Source organism: Microcaecilia unicolor, chromosome 2 (assembly GCF_901765095.1).
Source record: "Microcaecilia unicolor chromosome 2, aMicUni1.1, whole genome shotgun sequence".
NCBI classification, from domain to species: Eukaryota; Metazoa; Chordata; class Amphibia; order Gymnophiona; family Siphonopidae; genus Microcaecilia; species Microcaecilia unicolor.
This window is the reverse complement of record NC_044032.1, coordinates 202,889,033-202,914,158: the sequence shown is the minus strand read 5'-3', so window position 1 is coordinate 202,914,158 and position 25,126 is coordinate 202,889,033. Positions and strand designations below refer to the sequence as shown.

At 41.0% G+C, this 25,126-nt stretch overlaps 1 protein-coding gene across 7 annotated transcripts in view; it reads left to right on the top strand.

The window, feature by feature from the left end:
* Positions 1 to 4,023: 4,023 nt before the first annotated feature.
* The window catches only part of LOC115463267 (spindle assembly abnormal protein 6 homolog), a 177,491-nt gene continuing 156,388 nt past the window's right edge, over positions 4,024 to 25,126 (top strand). For 5 of the 7 annotated variants that reach the window (XM_030193626.1, XM_030193624.1, XM_030193621.1 and 2 more), the window contains exons 1-2: positions 4,024 to 4,158; positions 4,576 to 4,725. In XM_030193626.1, coding sequence (XP_030049486.1) covers positions 4,616 to 4,725 — 110 coding nt within the window. In that variant the 5' untranslated portion in view covers positions 4,024 to 4,158; positions 4,576 to 4,615. Of the gene's footprint in view, positions 4,159 to 4,550; positions 4,726 to 25,126 lie in introns of all 7 variants that reach the window. The other 2 variants (XM_030193622.1, XM_030193625.1) reach the window with 2 other exon arrangements.

Here is a 25,126-nt window from a genome sequence, read left to right as displayed (position 1 = left end):
TTTGTGGGATATAAGTGTTCACTATATATATATATATATATATATATATTGCATTTGTATCCCACATTTTCCCACCTATTTGCAGGTTCAGTGTGGCTTACAATACATTGTATTGATGGAAGTACAATTTGTTACAACTCGATTATGGTTACATTGTGAGGAGTAAAGTGAAAACAAAGTCTTTGTATCGCAAGGGGAATAGGACAATGGAACAGAACAATGGAATAGTGGAAGAACAATGGATAATGATAGGATTACAGAACAATAGCTAGAGAACGTTTGGTTGTTACATTTTTACCTGTAGATTAAAGTTTGAGTGTGTTAGAATTTCGGGGGATAAGAGTATAAATGAGTATGTATTGATGCAGTATTAACAGTATGCGTGGGCTTCATGTGTTTTAATCCTTTCGATAGATTTCTTCGAAGAGATAAGTCTTCAACGATTTGCGGAAGTCAGTCAGCTCGTAAGTCGTCTTCAGGTTGCGTGGTAGTTTATTCCAGAATTGCGTGCTCATATAAGAGAAGGTTGATGCGTGTAGCACTTTGTATTTTATGCCTTTGCAATTTGGGAAGTGGAGGTTAAGGAAAGTTCGGGATGATCTTTTAGCGTTTCTGGGTGGTAAGTCTATTAAGTCAGACATGTAGGCTGGGGCTTCACCGTGAATAATTTTATGAACTAGTGTGCATACTTTAAAAGTAATTCGTTCCTTGAGTGGGAGCCAGTGTAGCATCTTTCGTAAGGGTTTCGCACTTTCGTATTTTGGTTTCCCGAAGATGAGTCTGGCAGCTGTGTTCTGGGCTGTTTGAAGTTTCCTCAGTATTTGCTCTTTACAACCTCTGTACAGTGAGTTGCAGTAATCCAGATGGCTGAGTATATATATAAACCTGGGAAACATACTTCATTGTCTTGTATCCAGGTGTGCAAACCAAGCAGGTTTTTTGGATATCCTTCAAGAATGTGTTTGAGACCTCCAGGGCTGCCAAGTTACCCATTGCAAGAAGAAGATCGTTTGACCAGTCCTGACTTGTTGTCAACCTCATCCTGGGGTATTATGGGATCTGTAGCACTGATTTCATTGGATAGAATCACGGACTGCAAACTACACTGTTCGGGATGTAAGTTTAAAACCAGGAGCAGCGAAAAAGTCTCCCCCTCCTCTTATGGGTAACTTGGCAGCTCTGGACCTCTGTGAACAGTGAAGGCAATACAAGTATAGCTCCTTCTAAAATAAACTAAAATGCGGATGAGATGGTGTGTAGAAGGCAGTAGAAGATTGAAAGTTAGAGGTAAAAGGTTGATGTAAGAAAAGCCTTTCCAAGTTTCCATACAACACGGAAGAAAAACACTGTCCTCTCAAACAACTCAAATTGAAGTATAAGCCTAAAAGAAAACCAAAGACTACTGCCTCCGCACAAAAAGAGAACTGAACTATATAAACATTATAAGATGAAACAAAATAAATGTGTAAATGAAGTAACAGGCAATAAAGGTACCTTCCCCTTCCCAAATTAAAGGAGTGCTTTATCCGCTTACATCAGTGGTTACCAGGCACCCCAACCAGTCAGGTTTTTGGGATAACAATAATGAATATTCATGAGAGAAATTTGCATGCAGTGGAGGCAGTGCATGCAAATCTTTCTCATGAATATTCATTGTGAGAATCCCAAAAACCTGACTGGCTGGGGTGCCTCCAGGACCAGGTTTGGGAGCCACTGCCTTACATATTAATAAGGTAGAGCATCTTAAAAAAACTGCCATTCAGGCTATCCACAGGGAATGCATGAAATAAATCTACATATAATTAGAGTATAGGCAAATTTATCTTATGCACACTCAATACAGATATCCTGAACACCTGACCCAGGACAGGTCTGAGAAGTTCTGCTATAAGGCAAAACAAAAACGGACTCAGCCTTTTCTGGATACCTTCGATGAGCTTGTGATAATTTAGGGGGAGGGGGATGTTTGTTCCAGAAAGCCTTGATTTCAGACTTCAAGAAAGTGTAACGCCCCCTAGGTTTCAGCGCTGCCTCGCTTTGCAACAATAACAGAATCTGCTATTGGTCACAGCACCGGGGTAAGATGTTTCCCCTGAAGCGGAGCACACTTCCGCCCAGCGCTACTGGTTTTTAATCATTAAGGAATAAAATAACTAAAATTAAATAATTTTTATTAACAGAGTCGATTATTTTCAGAGTGTGAGGACCCCATTCACGCTGGCAAAGAAATGTGTATCACCACCTTTAACAAGCAAATATGTTTAATTTATTCTGCAACTCACATTTGTTTAACGTTTACATTTACTTAAGCATTAAGTGAACAGCTCAAAGTAGCTTCTATTCCTGTTTATACTTTTCAACCTTCAGAACCTTACAGAACCTTTAAATACTTATACTGAAAGAAATGCAAGAATACAAAGCATTAATTTGTGGACTAGCAAAGGAATTTACTCCCTTCTTAGGGTTTTCTGGATTTCATGGACCCAAGCTCAAAGCTTCCTGAAAACTAAGTTCAGAAATGTTTGGAGACCGGAACCCAGTAAAACTCAAACCTCAGCATATCATTATTACCAGTCCAGGACTTTTTTCTCCTATTTTAAACCTTAAAAGCAATTTTCCTTTGGTTTAAAAAAAACCAATTGTTTATCTTCTTTCACAGGTAGAGCGAAACAACAATAAGGTACCTTTACTGTTTCAGCTGTTCAAAGTTAAAATTATGTGTGCACACAAAAAAAAATAGTTCTAGAAAATTATTCAAAAATGCATAAAGGTAAATAACTTATCCACTCCTTCCCGTTTTGATCCGGTAACCTCTTGCTGCTTGAGACTGGATCCCAGGAAACACTGCTGCCACAAGGAAACACCGCCACTCTGGAGGAATCAGCAGCTGCCCCTCAGAATTACTGCTGCAATTCCTAGGAATCCGCTTTGCTGCAGTTGATGCACAGGAACAGGAAAACCTCAACTCTATTGTGACTCTGATACAGGAGTTCTGAAACTAATGCTGGCTAACTCCCAAACTCTGGTCCAGTTTCTTCACTTGACCATACCCTCTGTCCAAGAATCATATGCAATACTCTAACACTTATTCCTCCTTTTGTAATAATAACTTTGCTGGTAGCTTGAATTTCCCAGCTCATCACCTTCAAGGTGCTCTCTCTGAATTCCAATACTTATTGATGGAAACCTTTCACCCTGGCTTTTCCAATACAGCTAAACCCCCCTTTCTTTTGGAGTACTGGAGAGTCCCCTTAAAAGTCCCTTCCCTTACCAGTACTGCCTCTGAGTTATCAGCTGACTCTACAGAAAGAAAACTTTTTTTTTCTCTCAGCATGGAAAAAAACCTCCCTGTCAGTTCTCTTTCTCCTATCCTTCTCCCTGCTTCCCCAAGCCGTAGTCCAGGTAACCAGAATCAGATGACATCATCGGTCCCTTCTGAGCCAATCAACCTCTCCAGCACTTAAGCTACAGTTTGCGCTGAGAATATGGAATCTGAATTTCCCTGGTGTCAGCTCCATTTTAAAACCATCAGACCCATAGACTTTAATTGAGAAGAAACTTTTCCTAAATATTTTGACATCCGCTCATGTCACATCCCTCCCGCTCGCTGAGCAGGTGTAGCACATCTCTCCTGGTACCCTGATAACCTTAGAATTTAAAAATACCTTTTCTCCTGACCACACCGTATTTTCCTAAAAAATATAAAAATAACTTATAAAATTCTCTGATCACCATCTAATAATTTCCCTTACACCCCCCTCCATCCTATATAACCATTCAAATTCCAAAACAACCCCCCAAAGATGCGCAGCCTCCTTGAAACTGCGTATCTCCCTATAGATAACTTAAAAACAATATTCTTTTTGCCAGATCCCCCTAATTCCCCCAAACAGGACCCCCAAATGCCCTTACTACCCCAAAAAAGTTTAATTAATTAATCCTCCCAAGGCCCTGTCCAGGCCCCGATTTCAGGCCTACTCAGAGCTTCAGAACCATACTGAGCATGTGCAGAACCTGCCATTACCCAGTAATGCTCTCTGCCTCTCCTTCACTTAAAGCCAGCCAGCCATCCATCAGGGCTGGTCACAAACAACTCCTGCCCCTAAAAATCCCATCTCTGCAGCCCTGAGGACCCCTCCAGCACTCCAAAAGGAAAAGGTAACATTTGTATTTTGTTTTTAACCATATTACATAAGGTAACGACTGTTAGTTTTTCTAAATTAAACCGAAGAATTGGCACTGCTTTTGAGCAGCACAAACGTGTGAGACACACCCTGAAGCTCTGGGAAAGGTATTAGGTCAGTGCGGACAGAAGCGGCAGCAGCTCAGTGTTGGAGGCACACCCTGAATTAAGGAAAGGGAAGGCAAATAAAGTAGTAGGGAAAAAAAAACCCCAAACAACAAAAGAGCGACGAGGTTTGTGCTGGTAACAAGCTGCTCTTTAGTTACCTTTAGATTAGGCAGAGTTTATACGACGAGGTTATTGATTTCTTTTGCTCACTTCTGGACATTACTAACTTAAAAACTGCTTCACCTCTTAATATACACAGCAACCATCATGGTCTTTTTCTTTAGAACGACGTAAGCTACAGGGAAAACAAAACCAACATTGTGGATGTTAAAAATAAAAATAAAAAAACAAAGAAAACGTTTTAGCAGCATGGCAGAGGAGTTGTTTTGCAAAGTTGTGTCCATTATATTCAGATGTAGAGACTGTGAAGACAGGTGAGTAATTACCCGAGTGAACAAAATCTGTTTCTTTGAAGTACTAACTGGAAACAGCAATGCTTTCAGGGGCAGCGCTGGCTAGAGGCTATTTTTCTTTATCATCAACTCTTGCAATTGCCGCGGGGCTGGTGTAACCAGTAGGCAGACGGTGACTAGCTGGAGGAAAATAACTATAGTCTGGGGAAAGCACATTGGTGAGTACTTTTACCTGCCGGGAAGAAGGGAAATTTTGAAATATTTTTTTTTTAGCTGGAAAGTGGCCTCATTAGGTAGGTATATATATGAGAGCAAAATCAAAGTTTAATTAAAAATGTTATCAAACTTTGTTTTATAGGGTCACCTTGAATGGAGTGGTGTGGGGATAATTAATGATTATCCCAACATCAGGAGGGTCCTGTGAAAGTTAATTGGGGGGGGGGGGGGGGGGAGGAGGCTGAAATTTGCCTAGGGTGCAAAACTGGATCTATATTTGCCCTGACAGATTGTAACCTTGCTTTTCTTAGAGAATACAAGGAGGGGGAGGGGGGGAACGGAACTATAAACCTTTGTATGCAGTGGGTAAACCTAGGCCTGGCTAAACCCTCCAGATGAATCTGGTTAAAGTTGGCAATCCTAGCATTGATCTGTATGATCTTTGAGCCCTCCTGAGCACCTGCTTTAGGTATTATGTTGTGATGGTATCTGAAATCATTAGTTTTTCATAATACTGTTAACTTTCTTTTTATTTTAAATACCTATTTAAACACAAAAGGCAAGTCTCTTTAAATAGAAAGGAAGCTCTGGAACAAGGGGGCATAGGCTGAAGGTGAAAAGGGATGGAAGTAACCTGAGGAAATACTGCTTTATGGAAAGGGTGGTGAATTCATGGAATGGCCTCCCAATGGAAGTGGTGGAGATGAAAACAGTATGTGAATTCAAGAGAATTTGGGGCAAATATAGAAGATCTCTAAGGGAGTGATAGGGAGAATAGATGGAATGGATGGGCAGATTAGATTGCCTACATTTTTCTACGTAAATCAAAGTTCCTACTATTTTAGTGGAGATATTTTGGCTGCCTCTCTAGCAGCAACTCAAGAATGGGCTCAGACAAAATTTGATGGATTTTGGCTCAAGTGAAATGGACTGTGTGGTTTGCTAACCCCAACAGAAGGTAACCTCTCAAGATCAAATGCCAAGCAAGGAATGGTGGAGCCAAAAAACCTCTCTCAGATGGTGTTCACAACAAAGCCTTTATTCAAATCAATAAAATGAGCGACCTGGCACGAGTTGTGTTTTGGCTCTACCAGCCTGTGTCGGGGTCTAGAAATTTGTAAGATAGTATATTTTCCTAGAACGATTAGATTGCAGCCAAATCTCCTATGGTGTGTAATATCAAAACAAACTGTTGCAAAGGCAACACATGAAAGCTCCCTGGGTGTGTGGTTTAACACAAGTAACTAGGTACTAGACATCAAATTCCTTTTTGCCAATTATGAATGCCCCCTTAAAATCACAGGTCAGGAACCTTAGTATACTGCTGGACTCATCACTTACTCTGATCCTGCAGGTCCAGGTAACCTTTAAAAAGTGCTTCTGCCACCTGCATCAGCTATGAAAAATCTCTCGATATAGAAAGAAGGCAAGTCTGGTTGCAGTGGTCCATGCTGTGAAAATGCCACAACTAGACTACTGTAATGGCCTGTACATTGATTTCACCGCTGTGGCATCTATCTTCTCTTGCTGTAGTTCAGTTCCTGGGTAGAGCCCAGCTAACGCATGCTATGGACCATTCACTTGCCCTACAGAAAGAAAAAAAGACAGGACAAGGGGTTCTTATGCCATAAGGAGGCAGTGGTAGTGCAGGTCAGAAGTTTCCCAGTGCTCATCCGTGGACATTTAAAGAGAGAGAGAGAGCAATAGCACATTTAATCATGTGGCTGCTCCCAGTGATTTATAGGGAGCTTGCTGGTTGTATGCCTACACATTGAAAAGGGGATAGATACACTGCCCTTTTTTTCTTTTGCTTTATCCCCTCAAAATTCATTTGCATATCTTAGAGATTTTGCTTCTCTTTTGTAAAAGTGTTAATTTCCTGGAAATGCCACCCAATGACTTTTTTCATGATGTTTTGGAACAATCAAACATATAAATGGCGAGTGACCATACTCACCCGCAAATGCGCAGTAGAGACTTCCCTTTCTGTCCCGTCCCCACGTCAATACGTGATGACGGGGGCGGGACAGAGAGGGAAACTGCATGAAGGGGAGGGAGGGAACCGCCGACATCGCTACCGCTCCCCCCACCCGGAGTCGCCGCCCCCCTCCACCCGGCCCGAGCACTCTCTTCGGTACTGAACTTACATTGCCGACACACAGCAGGCAGATCAGCTGAGCTCCTGTCGGCCTTCCTTCCCTGCCTGTGTCCTGCCCTCGCCGATGTTACGTCACACGAGGGCGGGACACAGACAGAGAAGGAAGGCCGACGGGAGCTCTGCTGATCTGTGTGCTGCGTTTCTGCGACGTAAGTTCAATAGCGAAGAGAGGGCCCGGGTGGAGGGGTGGCAGTGGCGGCGACTCCGGGGGGGGGGGGCCCGTAGTGGCGACCTCGGGGGGGGGGGGGGTTGCAGCGGCGAGGGGAGGGGGCCTTGGAAAAACCCCATACTAGCTCGTTTTAACGGGCTCAACGGCTAGTTGTATATATTAAGTGAGCAGTACATTACATAATTAAATTGTACTTAAATCAATTCAGTACCCTCATAGGTTAATACTAAGACTAAAGTTATTACAAACCACCAACACTGTTTCTGAGCTGCTATTTGTATCATTACTTTCATAATATAGGCCATCTTGTCTCCAACATCTTATTTAAGTCCCACTTCCTCATTCCTATTAAATGCCAAGTATTCTCGCCACTTATTTAAGATATGTTCCTTAACATTCAGAAGAGAAGCAGGGATGTATGGCCCTCTAGCTGGATGACACATTCCCTCCCTGAAAAATCCCATTGACCATAGCCTGATCAGATATCAATATAGGGTGAATTGTAAGTTGCTCCCATTTTCCTAGTGAAGATTGTAAATGAAAAGATAATCTAATCTTGAATATGAATTATATTTCTCAAGGAAGTATGTATATTCCCTGCTTTCAGGATGAAAAGTTTGCTAGACTTTAGCCCTTCCCTCATTACCCTCACCCTTGTTTTTGAGATCTATCATCTTAAAATAATAATTTGTTATGTAAGTACACAAGTGTTGCCATACTGGGACAGACCGAAGGTACATCAAGCCCAGTATCCTGTTTCCATCAGTGGCCAATCCAGGTCACAAGTACCTGGCAAGATCCCAAAACAGTACAATACATTTTATGTTGCTTATCCCAGAAATAAGCAGTGGATTTTCCCAAGTCCATTTTAATAATGGATTATGGACTTTTCTTTTAGGAAGGTATCCAAACCTTTTTTAAATCCTGCTAAGCTAACTGCTTTTACCACATTTTCTGGCAGTGAATTCTAGAGTTTGAGTTGAGTGAAGAAATAATTTCTCCAATTCATTTTAAATTTACTACTTTGTAGCTTCATTGCGTGCCCCCTAGTCCTAGTATTTTTGGAAGGAGTAAACAACGATTCGCGTCTACCCGTTCCACTCCACTCAGTATTTTATATACTTCTATCATATGTCCCCTCGGCCATCTTTTCTCCAAGCAGAAAACCAGTAAGGGAATCCATGGGACTGTTAAATTATCATGGAGCATTAAAAGATAAGAATAGCCATCTTGTTTCCAATCCAGCTCATAAGTACCTGACAGAAACCTAGATAGTAGCAACATTCCATGTTACTAATCCCAGGGCAAGCAGTGGCTTCCCTGTGTTTATCTCGATAGCAGACTATGGACGTTTCTTCCAGGAACTTGTCCAAACCTTTTTTAAACCCAGATAATGTTATTTGCAGTTACCACACTGGCAATGAGATCCAGAGCTTAACTATTTTTTGAGTAAAAAAATATTTCCTCCTATTTTAAAAGTATTTTCATGAAGCTTTATTGAGTGTCCTCCGGTCTGTTTAGTTTTTGAAAGAGTACAAAATTGATATCTCCCTTCAGCTATCTGTTTTTTCCAAGCTGAAGAGCCCTAACCTCTTTATCCTTTTCTCATACAAGAGGAGTTCCATCCCCCTTTATTATTTTGGTTGCTCTTCTTTGATCCTTTTCTAACTCCGCTATATCTTTATTGAGATACGGCGACCAGAATTGAACGCAGTACTCCAAGATGAGGTTGCACCATGGAGCGATACGGATGCATTATAATCTCGGGGCCCTGTTTACTATGCTGCACTAATGGCACGCTAGCATTTTTAGCACATGCTAAACGCTAAGTTGCCCATAGGAACATATGGGGAACTCTGGTGTTTAGCACATGCTAAAAACACTAGCGCACCATAGTAAACAAGGCCCTTGGTCTTTTTTTCTTTTTCCTTTATAACGTTCAAGAATGTTTTACAAGCATAACACTTGGACAAGCAAAATGGATAAGAATAATTTCCAACAAAAATTATAGACTTAAGAAGAAAAATCAGAAATCCTCCTTAGACCACAAATATGGGGGGAGTGACCTAATTAAGGCTAAGGAGCTGCACTAAAGAAAATAATGTGAAAAGGCATAAGCTATAACATGAACAAATCCAGGTTTTCCTAATAGCAGTCCAAAATAGAAAGCCTCTTAATCTTCAAGCTTGAAGGAACTTGGGGGGGGGGGGGGGCATCAATAAATCATACTTAATAATGCTATTATTTAGTTATCTTTAAATCAAGGAAGGCTCTTAATTGATCAGGAAAATAAATACATATTTTATCTCTAGATATTTAATCGAACATTTGCAAGTGTATGCAAGCAGAAAAGTAGCTCCCAATAACAAAAATTCCTGTTTTATAGCCAAGAATATTTTTCGGTGAGCCCAAGTTTATTTAGCAGCATCAGAGTTACCATAAAACAGCAATTGGGAGTTAGGAAAAAAGAGTTTCATTACTGCATTTAAATCCTATTCAAAGACAAATTTAATTATTAACATAGCTCTATCAGTATATTCAGATAAAGATGTATTCAATATCTCAGATATATTTAACTGCCCTTGATTTTTATCTAGAGTTTCTTGCCCTTGTTCTTCTCTCCTGGTGTCTTGGAAGGTAAAAAGTAAATTCTCTGTGAGTTTAAAAACCTATCTTCTAAAGACATCCAACGGGCACATTCCCAAGGCCTTAAGGAAATGTCAATGCAAATTTAAGTCTACGATAGTCTTCTGATACAAAATCAATTTATCTTTAATTGTTAATGTAACTTCTTGAACAGTCCTTAATTCTTGCTTAACATCCTTCATCTGTATAGCAGGCTCCTATTTAGTCCCGTTCAATCCTTTAGTTAAAGATTCCACAGGACTCGCAAGTGTAGCAATTCCAAGGATGGATTCGCTGACTGTCCCAATTTCTGAAGTGCAGACCAGATGCTTTCCAATGTAACCACCTCTGGCTTCTCATTCCCTCCAACAAACACAGAGTGTGCGCTTCCAGCATTCTTTCCAATGTCTAAACTCCTAGCACCTTTGCCCCCACTGAGGGCCTCTCAAATAGCATCTTCTACTGTTGGGATTCCTTCCAAAATATCTGGGGCAGGCAGATGAGGTGGAGGATTACATGCTGAGGGATACAGACATCAAGCCCCAGAGAACCACAACCTCCTTCATCTGGTACTGCAGCAGGGCGCTCCTATTCTTGGATCCTGTCAGGATACCTTGGGATCTTTTGCTGCATGAGAGACTGGGGGAGCAGCTTTGACGACTCGAATACATTATTCCACCCAAAGGGGGGGGGGGGGGGCAGGTAAGACTTCAGGCAAACTTTCCCTTCATGAGACAACACTGCCAACCAATTCTTAATCCACAGAAGGACATTGCCTCCTATCCCATATTTTTTAAAATTTTCTCAAGAGTCTCCATGAGGAATTCTGTCAAAAGCTTTCTGAAAACCTAGATGTACTATATCAACTGTCTTACCTTCATCTATATGTTTATTTATGCCTTCAAAGAAATGAATCAAATTGGTGAGGTAAAAGATTTCACTTGGCTGAACCCACGCTGACTGTGTCCCATTACACCATATTTGTGTGTGTCTTATAATTTTTATTCTTTCTAATAGTTTGCACAATTTTGCCCATCACTGAAGTCAGGCTAACTGGAGCAAAAGTCCACATCTGGTATTGAGATAGACAGACATAGAGGAAGCCAGTGCTTGCCCTGGGGTTGGTAGCATGGAATGTCACTGCTAACTGGGTTTCTGCCAGGCACTTGTGACCTTGGTTTGCCACTGTTGGAAGCAGGGTACTGGGCTAGGTGGACCATTGGGCTGACCCGGTTATGTCTATTATGTTCTTATGATCAAGTTGTAAGGAGCAATAGGGTGCACTATAGATTAAAAAACAGGAAAAATACTACCAAATTTGAGGTTTTTTTTTTCCTGTTTTGGTTTTAAGACATAAAACATGGGAAATGTTGTTTTCAAAGTAATGCACATCTCTGGTTGATGCATATGCTTCTGATTTCTGAGAAGAGATAAAGCAAATTAGGGGAACATACCAATAGCAGCCCTGTCATTAAAACCTTTTAAAATTTGACAAAATCTTAGGGCCCTGTTTTACTAAGCCATGCTGTAGGCATGCAAACATTTTAGTGCATGCTAATATTCTTAAGGCCTTGTTTTACTAGGTGGGGAAATGGGCATTTCGTGGGCATTGAAAAATTTATGTGTGGTGTAATAGAATATGGCCCAGTCTGAGTAAATCTACGGACAGGGATTTACACCATGTTTTTATTGGTGTAAATGGATGCACGTAGTTTTAGGCGCTGGGATATCACTTAGGCGTATTCTATATACTTTGACTAAATCTTATACAATGCACTTAGGTGAAAATGATTTCCATGTGGATTTTCAAGGTGCCATATATAGAATCTCTCCCATTGTGTCTTGACACATCAGCTGTACCAGGTGATGCAAAATGGGATTTACAGACACAAGAATGAATGCCTTCAGATGATAAGAATGACAATAACTGAGGGACAGTGTGTGTGCTAGAGGTAAAGTAGCAAGTTTACACTAATGGACCAGCTTAATTCCACCAGATCACCTACGATACTCCTGCTAAGACGTTGATGCTTACTCTGACCCCAATGTTGTACTCAATCCCTCATCTTCTTCCCTCCATCCTTTACCATTTACCTCCCATTCTCCTTCTCTTTCACCTATCATATCCTTGTCTACCTTCCCTATTCTAGTTCATTACGTTCTTTTCACATGTCCTTTGTAATGCCTTTCATAATGTAAGTAGTTATGATCATCACAATTTATAATACTGTTCCTACATTTCCTTGTTTTTACTGTATTCTTTACCATGTAAGATGTTTTCTTTTACTATGTAAGCCACACTGGACCTGCTGTATGTGGGAAAGAGCGGGGTACAAATGTAATAAATAAATCTTCCAGGAACACAAAATGAGTTAAACACTGAAAGTAGGCTATGACTGTGTTACATTGATGCAGCTTGTAAATAACTGATGACAAAATCTGATGACACTTTCAGCCCTTGGTCTCCAATTGACATTATCCAGAAAGTAATTCTGCCTTTTTAGAGGTTGTCTCTACTAAAAACAATGGAAATTGAACTCCTGCCTTTTACCCCTCATTTTATAAGCAAACGTCCCTAACCAAGGGTATGGACTACATAATATGTTCACCCTCTAAATAGAATTTTGAATGGAGCTGCCCATGAAACTGCATGTCCTTTTTTTATTTGTAAGGCAAAACCAGAATTTTTATAGTTTCAGAAACCAGGGTTGCAGTTTGTAATTGCTGATATATTACCCTAGCATAAGCCAGCATTTATGTGCCAATATTTAGGAATGACTGCTTACGTCATGTTAATGGCTTGTGTAAATGACCACAATTAAAAGTTACAGTTGTGTGCGTTCCTGGCAATATTCTACAGTCCTAGAGCCATCCATGCCCCTAGAAAGCCAAACATGTGAAATCAATAGGTCCAACCGCAGGTTCATTGATTAAATGACTTTTATCACAATTGTTTGGCTGGATGTGGTTTGTGGCATCTTCTAGTATTGTTTTTTTTTTTTTCCCCATCCATGCCCCCCTTGCAGTTGTGCATTGTAGCTTGCGTGCTAAGTTTCAAGAATAGCAATCAAGTACAGTTATGCGCATAACTGCAGGTTAGTCCCAATCAGTGTCAGTTAACTCCAATTATTGATTATTGGGATCCTCTGTGCTTGTCCCAAATGTTCTTAAATTTGGAAGCTATCCCTGTCATTCTCATCTCCTCTGAGAATCTATTTCACTAATCCAACACCCCTTTTTTGATTTTATGTCGAAATCCTACCCCATTTCACCTTTTTCGCCACCACACTACCCACTTAATCCAACACCTCCTTTGATTATGTCCAAGTTCTACCCCCTTTCACCATTTTCCCCACAACAAAGGTTTATGGTGTCTTGCGTATGATAGAGGAAAACAATGTGGCTTGTTTAAGCTGGATTTTTCTATGCTATGTGAGAGAGCACAAATTTTATTGTGGAGAAAAGGGTGAAAGGAGATAGATTTGGACATAATCTAAAAAAATATTTCTTTGCAGAAGAGGTGGTGGATTAACAGAATAGCTTCTTGGATGATATAATGACAGGGATAACTTCTTAAATTTAAGAAAAGTTTGGACAAGCGCAGAAGATCTCTGAGAGGAAGAAAGGGGTTGTAGAGCTGGGCATTTGCCCCCCTAAGTCTATAAAAGCTACCAAAAACTGTGCACGTAAATTAACTGAATAATGAGCCAATTAGTGCTAATTGGCTTTTTAAGAAGCAATTATTGGTGCTAATGGAAATCAATATGTATGCACATAAATTTAGGCACGTGGTCCATGCCTAAATTTTACACTCGACCTGGAAATGGCAGCATCATGGGTGTTTTGGGGTAGAGTGTGGGGATAGATTCAAGTTGTGTGTAAATTTAGTGCAAATGAATGCGCCTAAATTTGTGTGTGACTCTTGCATTTAAGTGCTATGCTATAAGCTGCACCTAACTTTAGGTGCAGCTTATAGTACTTGTGGATTTTCATTTTCCATGCTGAATTTTTTGGGCAAGATTTATAGAATTTACCCATTGGAGTGGATGGGCACACTGGATAGGCCTATATGTTCGTTTTTTTTTTTTTTTGTTACCATTTTCTATATTTCTGTATAAAGAAGCAGTATTATTTTAAAGCAGATAATAATGCAGACCCTTAAAAATTCCCCATTTGTATGATACCATATGACATAAATCCTTTGGTAGTAATGAGTGAGTGTACATAATGTTTTTTTTTTAGGCTTGCACATCTCCAGGTAAGTTAGAAATGTTCTGCATTCTTTAGCAATTTCCTTAATTTTTTCCTCATCAAATTTGTAATGGTTTTTCTCTTCTGGATTCTGTGGCCTCTGAATTGAATATGTTTCAGGTATTTTTATGCCTACCTTCAATGTGTAAGAAGAAATACCTTAAATCATTGCTCAGTCTTCAGAATTGTTTTCTCAAGGGAAATTTTAAGTAGATTGGATTTAGTTTGGAATATAGAAGTGCAGGAAAATAATTAAAACTTCAGTATCTTCCCTGAAATTTCATCAGCTAGAACAGGCAGATAAAGGCAGTACAGGGGAGGGGGGACACAATGGGACTTCCTTGAGGCAGGTAATTAATAAAATGTGGATTGTAGGGAGAAAAGAAGTGGTTGTAATACCAGAGATATGGAGGAGAGTTATACTAAGGTCCTGAAGCATAAAGCCCGTATAAATAAATAAAAATAAAAAAATGTTGCTATGGGATCTGATAAAGCTAACAATTCCTAACTAGCTGGGTGACACCATAGGCGCCGTGGGTGCTCGAGCACCCCCAATATTTCACCCACCGGAAGTTTGTTCATCCACCGGAAGTTCGTTCCCGCCCTTTCACTCCAAATTTTAAGTCATCTATTTTACCTCGATGGGGTTAGGGCGGCAGCAGCAGTAGTAAAAAGCATGCAGGCTCGGCTCGGTGCTTAGTTGTTTTCCCTTCTCTCTCTCAGCTCTGGTCCTGCCTGCAAAGCACCGAGTCAAGCCTGCATGCTTTTTATTGCTGCTACTGCCCTAACCCCGATGAGGTAAGATGGATGACTTTTTTTTTTTAAATTCGGAGGGAGGGGGGGCCTGGAAGGGAGGGAGGAGACCCTGGAACTCGGAGAGAGGGAGGGGGCCTGGAACTGGGAGGGAGGGAAAGGAGAGAGAGGGGAGGGAGGGGGGCCAGGAACTTGGAGGGAGGGTGATGAGGGGTAGGGGGGAGAGGAAGGGAGACAGGGGAGACGAGGGGGAGGGGGGAATGCACCACCTGTAAAAAAAAGAAAAAAAAATTCAGCACCCCCCAATCATTTTGAAAAGTTGGCTCCTATGGGTGACACTGAAAGGAAATTGCATGCAAATGAACTGCTCACAATTACAGCTCATTTTGCATGGTAGGAAAAAAGCCAGCACATGCTTAGAATGGCCACCCATTAAGTGGCACATGCTTAAGGGAGTCACTAGCTGAGCACGGATGCCATACACATGCCCAGAACTACTACTACTTGACATTTCTAAAGCGCTACTAGGGTTACGCAGCGCTGTACAATTTAACATAGAAGGACAGTCCCTGCTGAAGGAGCAGAACATGAGGGGGAGGAGACTGCTAGAACTGCATAGCAGAAAACTGTAAACAGGCAGGGAAAAGCGTTTGCTAGATCTGCATGTCAAGGCTAGCGGTTAGCTAGTGAGTAATAGGACACACAAGTCTGAGTTGGGACACTCTTTCTTTCCACAGCTAAGCACGGCTTTCATACACGGTTTAGTGTGCATGTATGAAAGCCATGCGTAGCTCTCTTGATAAACTATGATGTGGGCACGCCTCAATAACATGCTTTTTGCCCCAAAAGCGCTCAATCAGGCGCCTTGAAAGACATTAATACCTCCCTCTAGTTGAGTTTCTCTTCAAGGAGAAGGAGTTAAAAGGCACAAGAAAGATACCATCCAGGGGTTAAACACACAAGACAAAGGTACAGAATTTATTTATTTATTGCATTTGTATCCCACATTCCCCCACCTATTTGCAGGTTCAATGTGGCTTACATAGATTTATTGACATTGTCATATTAGGATATCAGATACAGTTAGTCATATGTAGCGATGAAGGAAGGGAGTGATTAGGATAGTTATAGAAGGTGGGCTTTCATAATTGAGTGGGTTGGTGAGGTGACTGAGGCATATTTTCAAAGCACTTTGGGAGGCTAAGTTCCATAGGTTTCTATGGAACTTTGGGAGGCTAAGTGCTTTGAAAATGAGCCTCTTAGTGAGGTTATGCTATAACAGCTACTGACCTCCTGTTAAAATTTCCTCGTAAAAGGTAGGCATTCCTTTATAATAGTTTTGCATATGATTCTCATTGGCTGCTACCATGATAGGAAGAGAGTACGCAGCACCTGTTTGTGCATTTCTCACTGAATGGCTTGAACCGGTCAAACTCGCACATTGGGGCCTAAGATCAGGGAGAGTCGCTATTTGCCTTTAAAACTTACCCATGCTGTGGTGTGTGGCCGTAAGTGCATGCCCAAAGAGGAGTACCCCTTTGGAGCTCCTTGGGAGCCACCATTTAACTTCTCACCAAGACTTTGTTGGGTTTGGTGCACTAGCTATTTTTAAACATCTTTCCTCTGGTGTGAGTTGATGGTAAAAAAGATTAAACAAAAAGCTCCAGTTGTATCCTTTCCTATGCCAGTGGGCCTTTTTGATAAACATGATTGTACACCACCTCCACTAGAATCCAATATCATTTCTTTTAGGGCCCTGTTTACTAAGTTGCGTTAATTTTTTTTAGCGCACCTACACGTAACGTATGTGCTAACCATGTAGGTGCCTTTAGGGATATTGTAGGCACCTACATGGTTAATGTGCGTTTAAATGTTAATTCACCTATAATGCTGAGTTCTAGTAAGTGGACTCCTTTACTTCTGGCTTCCGTGAATTTAAGCTGGTGTCGGCCTCATCTTTTGGGTGATTTACTTTAGTCCGATACTGCTGGTGCTGCTACCTGTAAAGTAACCCCTGGTGGTGTGCAAGTTGTCATAATGTCAGAACCTTTAGCTCTCTCTCTTTTGGATTCTCAATCAAAGCAAGATATTTCTTGAATATTTTGCAGGTAGTTACACTGACAAAGTCCTTAACATTAGGGACTTTGTCACAGCTGTGGAAGTCTGCTAGCAAGGTTGCAGTTAAGCTTAAATATATTGATGTGTTTATAGAAAGCTGTTTAGGTTTGGATCCTGAGTAGAGAGATGTGGTAGCGCCGTGTTAGTCAACTTTTAAAGGTAATCAGTAGAAATAAAAATAAAACATGGAAAAGAAAATGATACCTTTTTTTTTTATTGGACATAATACATTTCTTGATTAGCTTTGGAAGGTTGCCCTTCTTCGTCAGATCAGAAATAAGCAGTATGCACATTAGTTCACAAAATCATTCACGGTGAAGCCCCTACATACATGTCAGTTTTAATAGACCTGCCACCCAGAAATGCTAAAAGATCATCCCGAACTTTCCTCAATCTCCACGTCCCTAAGTGCAAAGGCATAAAATACAAAGTACTGCATGCATCAACCTTCTCTTATATGAGCACGCAATTCTGGAATACATTACTACACAACCTGAAAACGATCTATGAATTAACCGACTTCCATAAACTATTGAAGACTCATCTCTTTGAGAAAATTTACTGCAAGGATCAAAACACATGAAATACACACACACTAATAGAATTGCATCAATACACTCTCTTCTGAATCCTCTTCCTCCTACTTTCACCACACTTAAAACTCTACCCCCAGATAAAATTGTTATACCCTAATGCCCTCTTGCTATTGTTCTATTCCCAAATGATATCTTGACTTTGACTTTGTCTTCCCATAACTCTTCACAATGTAACCCATAACCGTACTGTGACAAATTGTATTTCCATCATTCACAATATATTGTAAGCCACACTGAGCCCACAAATAGGTGGGAAAATGTGGGACACAAATGCAATAAATAAATAAATGACAGTATATATAAGTGAAACATCAAAGCATTTCAGTGACAGTCTAACAGGATGAGGTTGGATAGGTGAGAGACAGGAAGAGTCGGGTGGATGAGGGACAGGGAGATATATATGGAGATAGGAGGGATAGCTGCTCCATCAGAGCACCTTTCTGTAACCTGGATGTTCTAAGTACTAGGTCTAAATAAGAACGCCCACCTTTTTGGACATCCCTTCCCCTTTCTGAAAACAGAGTTAAGATGTCCATATTTTGGCCCCTCCCTAGTCCTGCCCAAAACGCATCCAGGCCATGTCCCCTTGATATAAATACATAATCCAGTTTTGGACGTCCATACCCTAGCTTTATAAAATCAGGATTTGGATGTCCATGCAACATACTGGTAAACAAGGACCCGGTTACTCCAGTTGAATTAAAATGCTAATACATTATTAGTAAGAGAGGAAAAAGACCTCAGAAACTACACTGTATAAAACTTTCAGAAATGTCTTTTTATCATTAGTTCATTTTTCTTTCATTAGTCTTAAAACCCTTTCAGGTATTTAATGCTTCTAGTGCAAAAAAGTGCTTAATTTGAAATTTAATATCAACTTCTTTATCCACTCTTATGTAAGTACACCTGCTTTTTTCAAGCTCATTTATACACACTGATATTTGTCAAAAACGCCAACCACTAAGATCTAGGTGCAAATGTAGCACTTATCTTATCAAGGACATGTGCTTCAATAATTCTCTCTCTCCCGCTAGTCCTCTCAACAAAATGGTGCACCAGTGGAGGGTCATTAATGGACAATTTTCTATTTTTCCTATTAATGACCATTTAATAATGTTGCCATTATCATGTGAGCACTTAACACCAATCCTGCACTAATTAGCCTATGGTAATAATTTATTTATTTATTTGTTGCTTATATCCCACATTTTCCCACTTGTGCAGGCTCAATGTGGCTTACAGTAAGTTAAATAAGAGTACAAACTTAAAGATTAGGCAAGCATCTAACAGAATGAACTAGGTAGGGTAGGGGACAAGGGATACATTAATCAACATAGTAAGATGAGGGGTAAGTCTTAGCAAAGAGGAATGTCTTTAACAACTTCTTAAAAAGGGCGTGATCCTCTTGAGTTTTAAGGTGATGAGGTAACGTATTCCAGTGTTTGGGACTCCAGTAACGGAAGGACGAGGCGAAGATTTTCTTGTACTTGACTCCCTTACAGTTCGGAAAATGGAGGTGGAGATATGACCGAGCGGCAGGGTTGGCATTTCTAGGCGGAAGGTCGATCAAGGGGAGCATGTATTCCGGTGCAGTCCCATAGATGATTTTATGTGTTGGGGAGCAGATCTTAAAAGCAATGCGCTCATGTACAGGCAGCCAATGAAGTTTAAAGCGCAGGGGTTCGGCATGTTCGAAACGCCTTACTCTAAGGATGAGCCTCGCCGCAGTGTTCTGAGCCGTTTGGAACGTTTTCAATAAGGAGGCCTGACAACCCTCGTAAATACCACTACAATAATCCAGATGGGATAGGACAAGCCAGTGGACAAGGGTACGAAACAAGTCTCTGGGAAGGAGGTATCTGATGCGCCGAAGTCTCCACATTGCCTGGAACATTTTTTTGGTGACCGTGTACATGATCAACCAGCTGGAGATGTGAGTCCAGATGTACCCCTAAAAGTCTCAGGCTGTTGGCAATCGGGAGGGCCGAGCCCAGAACTGGAAGCATTGTGTCAGATACATGAGCGTACGTGGACGAGAGGATGGGACAATGAGTTTTTTCCCTGTTGAGCCTGAATCTGAACACCTTGGCCCAGTGTTCTAAAGTGGTGAAACATGCATCTATGAGGTTGGCAACTTCTGATATTGAGGATTGAAAAGGGATGTAGATTGTAATATCATCCGCATAGATGAAAGGGTTGAGGTTTAGGTTTGCAAGTGCTGTGGCTAACGGCATCATCATAATATTGAACAGTGTAGGTGAAAGGGGAGAGCCCTGAGGGACCCCACAGGAAGCATTCCACGGTTCTGAAGTGTGGGAGTTCACCATGACCTGATAGCACCTGACTTATTCCCTACTGAGGCAGCACTGGGGAACTTCTAGGAGTGGATCTCATCAGCTGTCAGGGGTTGGGCATCAAAGGGTATTCCAGTTGTTGAGGGAGCCTGAGCCAAAAGTAGGGGGGTCCAGGCACCCCCATGGCTATGCCACTGAACAAGAGAGGCATTCAGAGGTATAGTCGGGAAAGAACTAATAATAATGTAGAAATGCACACTCTCCCTCAACATAACTCTGTTCAACTTTGTCTTAACAAGGTTCAAGGACATAAATGATCTTTTTTTATCTTTTACATATTGTTTTAAATGGTATTTACTATCTTACTATCAATGGTATAATTGTACTTCATGCCTACAGATTAGTGTAAGCCACATTGAGCCTGCAATTAGTGGGAAATGTGGGATATAAATGTATTAAATAAATATGTCCCGTGCATGAAAAATTGCAATTTTTAGCGTACATTTTGCATGTGCAGATTAGGAATGTAGAGTCTCTTAGAAAGCTGCACTATTCTTGGCGTGGCAAATGAGAGGAAGCCCATTCAGTTCCTATGGGCTTCTTCTCATTTGCCACGTGGGAATCGCTAGCGTGGCTTTGTAAAAGAATCCCTTACTGTAGGATGCCTGAGCACGTTCCGTGGGTAAGTTCTTTTAAGCTGCATTAAGCATGTGCTAGTGCTTACTGCAGCTTAGTAAAAGACCTCCTTTGCTCTTATCCTGAGCAAGAGATTCTGACCAGAATTTGATGCATTAGTTAACTGTGCTACAGGTGTCGTGAGCCTGGCCCCTACTGTTTTTATTTTTAAATATATTTTAAAAATGTTCTTATATAGTTGTCAGCAACTTTTGATTCTTAAAAAATATCTTAAGGAAGGGATTTTAAGGAAGCATTTCTAAAACAAATCCTACACTTTTTTTTTTTCCTGTTAATGGAAATAACCCAGAGAAATTCAATTGAAGAAACAAAAAATAAGATTTAGAAGTTAAAGTAATTTGTTTATCAAAAGGTCACCTTTTTGTTTGTGTGAAAAATACAATACTTGTCCTGATTAATCCAATCTGTTTGGTGTTCCACTGCTGTTCTGTTTATTGACATACATCTTTGCTATGAAAATCAATATTCCAGTAGACTGAGTACAGCTTCAGTAGGAAATGAAAAGTCCATCCTAGCAGTGGTCCATAATGTTGAAATCAATGAATATTTTAATCTTGGCTTTTGAAGTTTTCTAGAAAAGCTGTTTGCTTACAAGAAGGGGACAGGAAGATCATTTTCATTCCCATGGATATTAATGACTAATCAGTTGTGTAACATGTTTATGATCTTGTTTTTATACATCCCTGCATTTTTCATTCCATCTGACCCTCCCTCATGATGGAAAATTTATGTAGCTGCCCTTTTTAGAGAAGCAAATTTAAACAGTAGGGCAGTGTTCCCATATAATGACAGTAGAGGTGCTCTTTATTCTCTTACTCCCAAAATAACATTGTTATTGGCAAATTTAAGCTGGAAAACGAATGTAATCCCATACCTTCCAAAAATAATTGAAATGAAAGCAAGGTTCATTGTTAGTCCAGCACAGGAAACTTGTCAAGGAAATCTGTTTATAATTTGAATGATTTCAGATGAAATTCAAAGCCTGTTTAGCCATGAATAGGAAGATGTATGCATGAGCACGGTTTATAGAATCAAGTTGGGACACAATTAGGGCTTAATTCACCGATACTATTTTTGTAATCTAGAGTAGATCTTCCCAAAATGTGGGTTGGGTTTCCAAATGAGGTGACAAAACTCGGTTACCACCGGGTTAGCGTGAGAGCCCTTACTGTCACCCAGTGCGTTTTTTCTAGCAAAAAAGATACCAGTACGCAAATGCTAAGCCACCCGACAAGGGTGGGGTGATCACTGAAGGACCCACCCCACAATAGCTAGGACCCCTGCAACCAGTCACAGAATCTATGACAAGGTAGAATTGGTGTGTAGAGCCTGAGCTCTTCCATTAAACCTTGGGGACCATGGGTCAATTTTAGCAGACAATGGAAAAGGTGCCGGTACTCAGTACCCACAAGTACCCCCTCAAAAAAAGCCCTGCCGCGTACCCCCTCAAAAAAAGCCCTGCCGCCACGTCAATGGATGGTGGTAAGGGCCCCCCCCCCAAATGGCCATTTCCTGCAGGAAAGTGAGACCTCCCCTTTTAACAGGGGTCCTTGGTGCACATGTAAAACCGGCGCCAGTGCTGACCCCCTTTTGCTGCAGCTTGGTAAAAGGGGCCCTTAATACTTTATATACCAGGTGGGTAAAAATGCAAGTTTTCAGGATATCCCTAATGAATGTTCATGAGTTTTTATTTGCATATGATGGAGAGAGTGCATGCAAATATCTCATGCATATTCTTTAGGGAGTTATTGAAAACATGACTGGTTTGCAGCCCTCCAGGGCTGCATTGTAATACTCCTGCTGTATACTTTTGGACCAATGTTTAAAATATTACTGGTCAATATTCAAAGCAATTTAAGCAGGCAGAAGAGGCCCCTGCTTGCTTAGGGGTCCTTTTACTAAGGCGTGCTAGCATTTCTAGAAGACACTAAAAATAAGCATGCACTAAATGCTAGAGATGCCCATATATTCCTATGGGCATTTCTAGCATTTAGCACTCAGTAAAAATGCTAGCGCGCCTTTGTAAAAGACTCCCTTAAATTGTGCTCTGTGTGTGCAAGCTGCTGATATTCAGTGGCACTTAACCAGGCAGTGCTGCTGAATATTGACACTAACCGGCCATTTCTAAAGTGAGCAGGGGCGTAGCCAGCATAGGATTTGTAGGGGGGCCCAGAGGTGGACTGGGGGAGCAATGCATTCCCTCTCCTCCCCAATCGCATTCCTTACCTTTGCTGGTGGAGATATTCAATGCCCACCAGTTGGCGAGATCAGCTGCCAAAACTGTACTAGTAGAGAAGAAGTTGGTGACCTCCCTTCTGCCACCGACATCGGCACTTCTCGCACATGCTCAGCTCACGTGCAAACTGAGCATGTACGAGGCATGCCGATGTCAACGGCAGGAAGGGAGGCACCTGACTTATTCCCTACTGAGGCAGCACTGGGGAACTTCTAGGAGTGGATCTCATCAGCTGGCAGGGGTTGGGCATCAAAGGGTATTCCAGTTGTTGAGGGAGCCTGAGCCAAAAGTAGGGGGTCCAGGCACCCCCATGGCTATGCCACTGAACAAGAGAGGCATTCAGAGGTGTAGTCGGGAAAGAACTAACAGCTTTGCAGGTGCTGGGACTATTGAGTGCTAGTACCCGCATAACTAAGCGACCAAATAGGTTTGCATAAATAGCAGTCCCAGCTTTGGTTCCTGAGCTATGTGGGTGCTGGCACTTGTATAGCTTCCAGGTAGTAGGCAAAGATGTGCTCTCCTACTTCCTGCCCCCATCCTGAAACCCCAGTCATCAGCCCTCATTCTGACTCGCACACCTATCTAGAATTTCTTCCCCCCCCCCCCCCCCAAAAAAAAAAAAAGTCAACTGTATCATCCTTGGGTGGTCCAGTGGGGCAAAATCAACTTATGATGGATTTAGGAATGTGGTAAATTATATGGGCACCAACCCATGAAAAAGAAGAGATGCTAGATCTTGCTTTTATTTCAGATGTAGATTAGGTTGCTAACACAAGCGTTAATTTGCATTTTTTTTCCATAGAAAGATCACTATTATATTTTTGCTCCATTGGAGTAACCAAGGAAAATTGATTTTCAGTAGTGCAGAGTTTTTAGGAATAAGACAAATTTTGTCCAAAGAAAAAATGGCGGCCTTTTGGCTGAGTGTATGCAGTTAAAGGGTGATTGATGTTTGGATAGTTTAGTGAATAATTGGAATGGGGTGTTTGAAGGATTTTTTATGATTCTTGGGCTCCTTAATTTTATTTTCAGATACTCTTTTCTATACATGAAATTAAAAAATAAAAGATGAAAAAAAAAAAAAAAGTACTCAAGTCAGTGCCATGATATCCTTGTGGACTGTGCTGTAAAGAGCAGATACGGGAGCAGAGAAGGAAGGAAGTCGAGGAAATGTAGGCCAGTAAGGGGGTTTGAGTTAAAAAGGGAGGGAAGAGTGTGAGAGAAGGTGAGTAGACAGTGGCAGGAAAAGATCAATATGTCAAAATTATATGTGGTGAGGGACTGGAACAAGAAAGAAGAGAGGAGAAACGACACATGGACAGCAGCCACTGAAAAGAGTTAGCAGAAGAAAGCAGAAAAGGAGATACTAAGACCAATATGATGGAAAAATGAAATGTCTATATAGCAAAGGCAAAAATTGTTTTATTCGAGTTTAACTGGAATATGTTTTAGCATTGAGAACTATACAAAATGGTTTAGAGGCTGACCAATTTCTTGTTTGTGTGGAAACCAGCCCAAAATTGGTATTCGGTCTTTTATTTTTGGCCAAAAATACTGGTTCATTTCTGTTGGCTGAAACAAACTCTTTGTGACCCCATAGTGTTCCCCTCCTCCTTAATGGGAGCAGGCTACACTTATTCACTTTCCCTCCCCTGTCACCCTCCTCCTCGAATAGAGGTATCCTCCACTCCTTCCCTACTCCCAGAATTCACCCGTAGTCCTTCTGTGTCTACCGTACAATCGGTGATGGTCTAGTGGTGTAGTCGGGGCAGGAGCAATCTCCAGTCACTCCTGCTCATGCCATCTTTGCTGTCAAAATGGCCGCTGTGACCTCCAGCGGTAGTATCAGATCTCTCTATCATGGATGTCTTTTTGTATTATGTTCTGTACAAGAGAAAATTCATTTCTAATTTTAGTGCTGCAGTACATGCCAAGTTTGACTTTTTGGGATTCCCAGTTCAATTTTGGTCTTCATATTTCTAATTTGTGATCTTTTGATTTGTATTTGGTGAGGGTTTGTTTGTGTTTACATGTGACTGAGGTACAGTATCCTGTTTGTATATAGTGTCTGTAGAGATTTTAAGCAGTCCCATTTTGTTTTATTTGTCGTAGGTGTAGTTGTCTTATTTGTAGTGCTGAATATGCATAGATACGTTTCTTACTGTTTGAATCATAGGATTAGGGCTACTGTATACTACATGTATATTAAGTTAGGATATATTTTGTTTGGTGGTATTTCACAATATGCCTTGTAATGGAGAGATTTATGTTGCTACAGCTTAGATGACTTGAGAATCTGAATGGAGAAAT